This window comes from Toxotes jaculatrix, chromosome 12, assembly GCF_017976425.1.
Source record: "Toxotes jaculatrix isolate fToxJac2 chromosome 12, fToxJac2.pri, whole genome shotgun sequence".
In the NCBI taxonomy this organism is placed as follows: Eukaryota; Metazoa; Chordata; class Actinopteri; family Toxotidae; genus Toxotes; species Toxotes jaculatrix.
This window is the reverse complement of record NC_054405.1, coordinates 20,315,064-20,324,291: the sequence shown is the minus strand read 5'-3', so window position 1 is coordinate 20,324,291 and position 9,228 is coordinate 20,315,064. Positions and strand designations below refer to the sequence as shown.

The 9,228-nt window shown below is 41.2% G+C and overlaps 2 protein-coding genes across 5 annotated transcripts in view; one reads left to right on the top strand and one right to left on the bottom strand.

Annotated features, from left to right (window-relative positions):
• Positions 1–5,903, bottom strand: smyd4 (SET and MYND domain containing 4). 3 transcript variants are annotated; one of them, XM_041051639.1, is made up of 10 exons: positions 5,704–5,903; positions 5,180–5,324; positions 4,840–4,929; positions 3,307–4,333; positions 2,698–2,964; positions 2,155–2,333; positions 1,895–2,042; positions 1,679–1,795; positions 915–1,038; positions 1–766 (listed from the first exon to the last, which is right to left on the bottom strand). In XM_041051639.1, exons 1-10 carry the CDS (start codon positions 5,832–5,834, stop codon positions 643–645), a joined length of 2,352 nt encoding a protein of 783 aa, XP_040907573.1. In that variant the 5' UTR covers positions 5,835–5,903; the 3' UTR covers positions 1–642. The 3 variants fall into 3 exon arrangements, with proteins under 3 accessions (XP_040907573.1, XP_040907574.1, XP_040907575.1); XM_041051640.1 differs by having other exon boundaries at positions 1,895–2,000; XM_041051641.1 differs by having other exon boundaries at positions 5,180–5,299; positions 5,704–5,874.
• Positions 5,904–6,385: 482 nt separating this feature from the next.
• LOC121191139 (replication protein A 70 kDa DNA-binding subunit-like) overlaps positions 6,386–9,228 on the top strand; it is a 34,807-nt gene continuing 31,964 nt past the window's right edge. For both annotated transcript variants that reach the window (XM_041052228.1, XM_041052229.1), the window contains exons 1-6: positions 6,386–6,508; positions 7,021–7,068; positions 7,535–7,613; positions 7,862–7,970; positions 8,073–8,164; positions 8,256–8,345. In XM_041052228.1, coding sequence (XP_040908162.1) covers positions 6,476–6,508; positions 7,021–7,068; positions 7,535–7,613; positions 7,862–7,970; positions 8,073–8,164; positions 8,256–8,345 — 451 coding nt within the window. In that variant the 5' untranslated portion in view covers positions 6,386–6,475. The remainder of the gene's footprint in view (positions 6,509–7,020; positions 7,069–7,534; positions 7,614–7,861; positions 7,971–8,072; positions 8,165–8,255; positions 8,346–9,228) is intronic.

Sequence of the window (9,228 nt, the reverse complement as noted above, 5' to 3'; positions counted from 1 at the left end):
ATGAGGTGGATACTGTAGGTTCAAGAGTCACAGCTACATCTTGCTTTCCAGCCACCCAAGCATGAAATTGAATTTGTCAGTGGATAACTGCTGCCACCTAAAGGTCAGAGGGCTACCTATACTGTACACGTGTGTAGCAGCTGAGGGTATTTGCAGATTGTATAAATTAATTAACTTGCTACAGTTTAAGCCATTTCTTGACAGACTGCAAACAAAAAGAGCCTAACAGTCTTGAAAAATACATAATAATGAATACAAGTACGAGTTTTATTTAGAGAAATACACTTAACCTGGAAGCACCTGGTGGATAAGATGCCTCACACTGCGAGACTACCACTGAAGCATGAAATTGAAATTATTGATGGATACATTCTGACACCAAGAGGTCAGACAGCCACAGCGAACTGCGTGTATACCAGTTGTCATTTGGTAGCTGTGCAGAATTACCAACTGCTTCTAAAACTACCTTTATCTATACTTTGAATATACACAGGAATAGGTAAGTGTGTTAGTACATAGAACTGAAATAAAAGGAGAAATGGAAAAGTTCTAAATCAGATCATTTCACAGTTTTATTCAGTTTCACTAAGTACAAAACCATAATTATATTGCAAAACTGTTTGCTCTGGTGATTAGTTAAGTCTACCCTCTTAGACAGTCCTCCATGGCTTGCAGCTCCTGTAATTCATGGCAGTGAGGGCCACAGTGAAGGCAGAGGAGTCGTCTGACCTTGGGGATGACAGAGAGGGCCGGGCCTCTGGCACCACTGGGATAAGAAGAACAGAAGGATGCAGAGCTGTTATTTCTCGTGATAACATCAGTCAAAACAATAAATAGCGGAAGTTTTGTTGAGATTGTAAATAAAAACAGTATGCCCTGGAAACTTTTCCACACTGTCTGAAGAAACTACTCACCCATTGAAGTGTAGCTGAGCTAATTTGAAGAGTTGTAGACCCAGTTCAATACTGTCATCTCCATACTGGGAGCCAATAGCTACGGTACTTCGCTCCAGATGGGAGGCTGCATTATTCCAGTCACCTACAAGAAACCGTAATCGTAAGAGGACTTAAAAATCATAACTGCCCACAACTCTGGGCAACACTAAAGCTAGAGGTCATCTGACTGCCCAGAGTGTCTGAGAATTACGTTATTGGTTTCCTGGCTTTAGCTTCTATATCTGAAATTTAACATGTGATTCTATTAAGCATTTTAACTAATTACCACAGCACCATGTGGCCAAACATCCCTGTGCATGTTGAGTAGCTGTTAGGACTACTCCTCTATTTAGTTGGATACTGTTCCTGAAAAGTGTCAGGGTGGTTATTTCTGACCTAAAAATAAGCCCTCCGCTGCTATACTGCTGCCACAGCCACTTATGCTTTTATATCTGCTGAAAAGGCACACACTGTTCGTGGTGCTGCTTGACACTGTTCATGAGTTAGTGAGACACCACTTCTATCAGTGGTGAACTGGTATAAAAGATTAATCAGTTCTTTTTTTAATGATCTTCACGTGTACCATTAATAGACAAGTCAAACCTTTGTGTATGCTTGTTTATGGGAAAATATATGTAGATATTCTGAATGGAAAAGAGCAATAACATAACACCCACAACTCTGTTAGTGAAGGAAGGGGTGTACTGGCCCACATGCAAATACTCATGCATCATTTTTCTCACCCATTGTAGCATATGCTCTGGCCATGGCATCAGCCAGCTCCCCTTGTAGTGGATGAGTCTCTGCAAGGATTAGTCCAGACTGACAATGAGCCCTATTCAGCAGTCTCAGAGCCTCACCTAAGGGAAGGCAGACCAGAAGAATAACATAGTATAAGATAAGATGTTACAAAGACCCTCTGAACAAATCTGCATTTGATATGTGTTATTGTTTCTCACCTGGCCTCTCTCTCTCCATGAGGTCCACAGCCTTCTTCAGGTCGACCCTGATCTCCTGCAGCCTGTGACTCACTTCAGATGAAGGTATGCAATGACCACAGGATGACTGCGAACATATAAATCCGGTTCCTTTATCCACGCTGCTTTTCTGAAAATCATATAAAATGCCTAAAATGATGCAGATGGAAATGTCAACAGTAGCAGCGTAAAACCAAAAGAATAATGGGTAAAAATCCACAATAGTACAAATTGACACGTACTTTGAAAGATCCTTTGCACTTGCCACACAGGAGACCAGACTCGTGTCGACTACCTCCAACTCGTGACTGCTGCTTCTCCTCCTGGGTCAGGGTGCAGGCCTCACACTGACAGAGGAAATAGTACTGCTCCTGCAGGAGACGCTGGCGTTCTTTGGTCACCATCCTACTGCTGTGAGGACCTGAAGGAGAGACGATAAGGGTTGGTGATATCAACATAACTCATACATAAATCAAGATTAACAAGATGATAAGAAAACTGTAAACAATGATATGATCACTTTTATGCTGTATAATCCCTCGATATCAACAATGCAATGATATTCTAGTGATAACTGTTTGTTCTTTTACAAAAATATCTGCACAGTGTTTACAAGGAAACACTGAGAATATGAGGCACAGTTAGGAACAATCCCTTTTCTCAGGTTCTCTGTTATCCTGCGCTACAGGGCGCATATAAAATCTGTATGCACCCTGACAACAGACATTTTCTTATTATAAATTAAAGTGATTCTGATTCATACATGTTCATAATCATTTCCTTACCATAGCAGTGCAGGATCTCTTGTCCTGCAGCGATACCTTTGGCTGCTCTGACAGTTACACAGACTCCGCGAGCTGTGCTTCTGTGCTCAGCCACACTCTCAGTGAAGTCTGTAGACAGATCTGAGCCAGAAGGATCAACACTAATTCCAGTGCTGAATACCAGGCTGGTGTTGGGACAGCAGGAGTGATTCAGAAGACTAAGAGTTGGGAATATTGCCGAAGCAATGCGGATTTCCCTGCTAGACTGCACTGGTGAGTTTGCTGCTCCTGTCAGATGCAAAAACCAGAAAGTAAAAGTCACTGTGTGACTCAAGAACATACATAGCTGAAGATACTAGTTTTTAATGAATCAATTAATCAATTAGTTGATCACCAGAAAAAATATAAACAACAATTTAGATAAATGATTATACTTCTCAAATGTCAAGGTTTGTGGTTTTCCTAGTCTTCTGTGAATGAATGATTTTTTTCCAACTGATTCATTGAAACATTGATGCAACACTCAAGATTTCGTGTTTCTCACTTTGAGACAGTTACAATTGTTTACTGTGTCAAAACCAAATTTGAGGCGAGACAGATAACACTGTATGAAATCTGCCTGAGAGTTACCTGTATCTTGTAACCTGAGGATTGCCTGGGCGTTACACCTCAGCTGCAGGATGTGTCTTAGAACTGTGCTTCCCAGCAGCAACAGCTCCGTGTTCCAATCTGCATTGCCTCCCTCCTCATCTGGTGATTGCCTGTTTGCCTCTGAGGGCCCACGGAGGGCCCAAGATGCAGGGGAAAGTCCTGCTTTGCTGAGCTTTCTGTAGAGTGTTGCTGCGGTAACTGCATTCAGGAAACGCAGACCTGGGCTGTGGTGATCCAGGTGGTGCAGCAAGTGAAACACGCTCAGGTAAGAGTCCCCGTAGTATGAAATAGAAGGATCGGGTCGATTCGTATGACATGGATAGGACTCACTGGACTCTTTGTTTAGACAGCCTGGCTCTGACGTTGTGTGCTCATCTCTGATTGGTTCCCTAGCCCTTTGTATGTTTTTTAACCCCGCCTTTAGTGTTACCCTCAGAGCGAGCTGTGACATCACACCCATCACCATCAGATCTGCGCCCAGTGGACACTCCCAGCGGTGATGTTCTTCCCAGGCGTCCCGCTGACAGCCTGTTGAACAGTATTGGCTGTAACTACATCCCTCACACGGCACAGGACACAGTGTTTCAGTCAGACACCTGTGGCAGCACCTGTGCTCTATTCCAAACACTCCTCTCTCTGTGTCCAGCCTTCCTGTCTTCCCTTTCACCTCCTCCATCTCTGGTATGAGGACACAGCTGTATGGCCTGTCATTAAGGATCACCTCCCCAGCTGCTATGCTCTCTGCAGCCACCAGGTGTCGACCTTTCTCTGGGCTGAAGCCAATAGCAGTTAGAGGACAAATCCCACATGTCAGAGGTCCAACAGATGGTGCTTTTACTCTGTCCGGAACTTTATGATTCTTTAAGGCAGGACTGTGATGATCGTCTTTTGCCTTTTGACCTCTGGAGAGGTGTTTGAGACACTGTGCACGACGGACCTCTAGTTTGTGTGAGAGATGAGAAGGGTAGCCATTCATCAAGGCTTTGTCAGTGTCATCAAGGCATTCCTGAGGAAAAGAGAAAAACTGGACTGTGAGCCACTACAAAATCCAAGTGTGTGAGCAAAACAGAAAAACTTTTACAAACTTAGAAACATCTGCACTTTAGTTATAACATTTTTAAAGGTTCTAAGATTGAGTATTATGTTAAACCTAAACCAAGAGATACTGGGGTGGGGTATACATTTTAGTGTCAGTGATGAGTGTGAAAAGGTCAAAAATCCTGACATTTATTTATGTGCTCTTGTAAATCATCTGCTATTTGTGACTTTAGTATAAACAGCATGTTAATTAAGCTTGTGAGGGTACTGTTTACATGTGGTAACTTTTCCCCGGCAGGATTCTGGCAGTCTAGCGGTGTTCAAATTGATCACAGAATGATGACACAAGCTGTTAAACATCTACAGGCACATTTTCAGCCAACAAATAAGCTGAACTGGTATAAACAGATTTTAATGACAATATAAGTACCACAATGCTTCATTATTTAATTGCTGAAGGTGGCACCATCTCACCTGGTAGTGCTGCAGATGGTAGAGCGCAGCAGAGCGGTTGGCATAACACAGAGACAGCTGCTCTGAACTTTGGGGAGCAAAACATATGCCCTGTCATGACAGGAGACAGAGATGCACATTAATTAGGGCTGGGAGGCATGTCATGTTTAAGGCATACTGCTATTTAATCCCAAATGCACTGTTAGACTACAGCTCTCAAAATATAAGCACCTGATTTTGAACCAGTTTGCCATCAACTGAAAACACTAATATAATCAGATAAATGCAAAAGTATGTGAGCTGGGCATAATCACACGTTGGGTGGTAAATTGAATGGAATGATGGATTGTGTTCACTTCACCTGTGAATAGTGCTGGGCGGCCGCAGTGTAGTCTCTGGTCTTGAAGCAAGAGTTACCCCTCTCCCTGCATTTGGCTGCTTGCTCTGTGTCCTTCTGTACTGAGTATCTTACCGAGATTGACTGAAGAAAATCCAAATCATCTTGGCTATAAAAACAGATTACACATGTCTATAAACCACTAAAAAAAATACACAGAGGAAACGCGCTGTTTTCAGTTAGCAACTAAACCAGTCAAAAACTTTCTCCAACATGATTACTACGGAGGCTGGCAAAATTACACAGAATTAATCATGAAATTTAATCACTTTCGAAAACAGCCCAGATGCTTCGGAAAAGTGCACAACAGAAAAGTGGATCAGCTGGTTCAGTCAGCCCCAGTTTATTGTCCCCTGATCAAAACAGTACGTTTAAAATAGTTTTATGGCCCCAAGACCTTCAGTTAGATAATAAACTGATGTGACACTGATCAGTCAGATGCTTTAAATCCACTAATACTTAACTACAGTCGTCAGTCAGCTACTCACGTTGTCAGAGTTAAGGCACATTTAAATACATCATCTATTTCAAGGGATATAAAATGCTCCTTTAACTCGGGGTCGAGTCCGGTCCATTTCTGTGCAACGTGGTCTTGCCACGGGAGACACGGAAGGTCCATCGTGAAGTACCGGAGGGCAGTTTTGGGTTTATTTTGATCCAGTTTCACGCCACATTGAATCAGTGACAACGCCGCTGCCAAGTTGACGCGGACTTAATGCGAATTTCCGATAATAACCTTCAAAATAAAACCCTCACCGTCGAAAATCGAAGTGGTGTCAAAGGGAAATCACTATCTCCATAATTAAGGGATGAGAAACATGTCCCTGGATTGTCTCTAAAATGCATTTACATAAACAAGGCTGATTCCTCAATTTGGAAAAGGTGAAGTTCTTGGAGAAGCTGAAAACCTGTTGAAACCTAAAGGCACAATCCACAAAAAGGTAACTCTAGTATTCAAACATTTAGATACAATAAATAAATTGTTAAACGATGTATTCAGCCAAACGTAATTGTTAACTTACAATAGTGTTGTTATAATGTCTGCCTTACAATCGCCTAACCAAATTTACACCTTTATTTTGAAGGAATAAATATGCCCTATCCGGTTTAGTTCCTGTTGCAGTCACATTGGTTTTGTAGTTGTAACGAAAGTATCGTTTGCCTCGCTTATCTCGCGATAAGAAACATACGTTTACCTTGGGCTACGCACGAAAAAAGGCTAAAGTCTGCGGGCTTTGAGAGCAACTTTACCCGGGAGACATGAGTGTGACACTCTCACAGGGGGCGGTTGAGGTAAATATAAATATTATTACAACTGAATTACCTTTTTTTTCCGCTTGACTTGATGTGTCTGGGCTGATATTTAGCAATGTAGCGCTATCAGCTGCAACATGCTAGCATTGTGAGCTAATGAGATTTAAAGAGTCAGTTGCATCTGCAGCTCAGATAGTTTAAACTTTGATGGTCCTTGAAAACAAGCAGTGAGTTTCTGTGCATATACGGTGATAAATCCAAGATTGCTTCATTTATTCAAATGTTGTCGTAGAACAGTGCTTTGATCAAGTGGTCAGAATAAAATCTTGACATTTGGCCAGTTCTTCCAAAACGTCTGGGGTCCAGGGAGACTATGAATGCCCGTTCAGCCTATAAACTCCTGTTTACCTGCTGGGGGCAGTACAAAGTATTTACCACATTAGTCTCCAGTGATGTTAAACTGTGACTTCTCATTAGCAGCATGGTAATGTGATGGGACAAGATGAGGCCAACCAGGAAGTACTAATAAGTGAAAATGTTTTGTTGTTTAGGCCCTGTTCAAAGGCTCACAGGTGAACAATCCCGTGCTGCAGGTTCTGGTAAGTAAATTTAAGTTCACTTGACCAGCCAATCCAGCTATATTTTCTTTCAAACTCCACCACAGAAGGAGACATGGATAAAATCTTCTATCACAAATGTGCAACTTCCTAAAATGAAATCACTGTAATGGGATAGGGTAAATTTTAACTAAGAATATTAAGTCGATTGGATAAAATTAATCAGATGGGAGTTTTTGGCTTATCCAGAGATTGAAATTTAAACTGTCACCATCAAATAAGTAAAGGCAAAATGACAAAAAAAAAATGTAATATAAGTCTCAGAGTTGAATAATGTTCTCGCTTGGTGAGAGATGAATGAATGAAAATACTTTGATAATGTTACTTAATTATTGTCCAGTGTGCACTGGGCCGCTGAATGAAATAAGCCTTCATGGCACTGTCAGCTGTCCTCAGGTTTTAAATAATTATTGCTAATAAAATCCTTCCTTCCCTCTGTGTTTGTCAGAGCATCCGTCAGATCAGTAATGCCTCAGGCCCGCCCAGGTACCGGTTTGTGCTGAGTGATGGTCAGCACTGTTGGTCTTGTGAGTATCTTGCAGTAGCCAGAAAACATTCATAATGTGATCTGTGGTGGTCTGGTGTGTTGGCAGCAGACTGACAGACAAACCTGGGGTTCAACAAGGCAAATACCATCAGTTATAAAATACAGTAGTAGTGCTGAGGAAAATTTGCAGCTCAGAAGATAACCAAGTACCAGTGATAGATAAATCGGCTGAGTAATTTTTTTTTCTAAGACGTAAACAAATGTATTTGCTTTGGTTTGTGTATGCAGCCTTCCTGCTGGCCACCCAGTTAAACAATCTGGTAGACGAGAACCTCCTGGTACCGAATTGTGTGTGTATGATGAAGAAGACCATCACCAACACATTGACAGATGGCAGGTATGTGCTTACTCTTTTTTTCCTTTCTTCATCTGCCTCCATTTTGTTGCACGTAATCACCTTTGGCTTCATTTTTACTTTCCTCCACCTCTTGTGGTCCAGGCGCGTGGTGATTGTGATGGACATGGAGATACTGCAGTCGGCCGAGGAAACTGGAGGGAAGATTGGAAATCCTGCTCCATTTAATTCAGATGGTATTTTCCTTTTAAAATGTACATGCATGAAGTTAGAAACAGTAATAAAAAAAATTCTGAAGATCCCTTATGGTTTTTATTCAACTTGTAGATAAGAATGAGAATGTGGGGTCAAGCACCTCTGTCTCAGTATCACCTCCATCAGCTGCAGTACCTGGACCCTCCTACAAGAACAGCAGCAGTAAGTGTCATATCAAAGATTTTTTAATAGGATTTTATGCTTCTGTATTTATGATTCTCTTGTCCTCTCCGTCATTACATATACTTTCATACTGTTCAGTGTCTTCACATGTATTAGACTTAAATATGCCATGATAATGATAAACTAGTCATTTTCATTAGTTTCTTTCACAGCAGAAGTATGTTTGTATGTTGCTGACTTCTCATACACCAGCAGTTATTAAAATGAAATCTGATTAGTGTTTGGCAGGATCATACTTTGCAGTAAATAGGTGACGCATCCTGAACAGCAAGACTCCACTTGTTTTACAAAAAAAAAAAATCAACCCAGCCAACAAACATTCCACTTACCGGTACTAAGAATGTACAACAATAAAACCTTTGCTTTACATGTACAAGTGAGCAGCATATGGCTGATGCAGATTAAATGCAATTCATTTAGTTTTTAAAAATCTCTGCTCTGTGTTTTTTAAACCAGGGGAACATGTGGTGTGTTGACAGTAGTACAGAAAAAGTACACGTGGATGCTTTTCCAAACCACTGCATTGCAAGGCAGAGATGTCTAAATAAATCAATTGTTTTAAACAAAGCAAAGCAATGTCCCCAGAGGCCCCCAAGCTCTATGTCTGTGGATATTACATGTCATGTAGATTAATACTACTTATTTGCCGAACAGATTACAGTAATTAAATACCTCACTAATATAAACAAGTTCTTATTTCTTCATTTAGTAGTTAGATGCACTGATTATTAGGACTTTACTCAGCTTAACTTCAGTTTTGTCAGCTGGAAGTCACAGATTTCATTCTGTATTCTGCAATCTTGCACGAGGAGCTCAGTCAGGGAAGTAGAGGTCGTTTTCAGGTAATAACTAATTCAACATC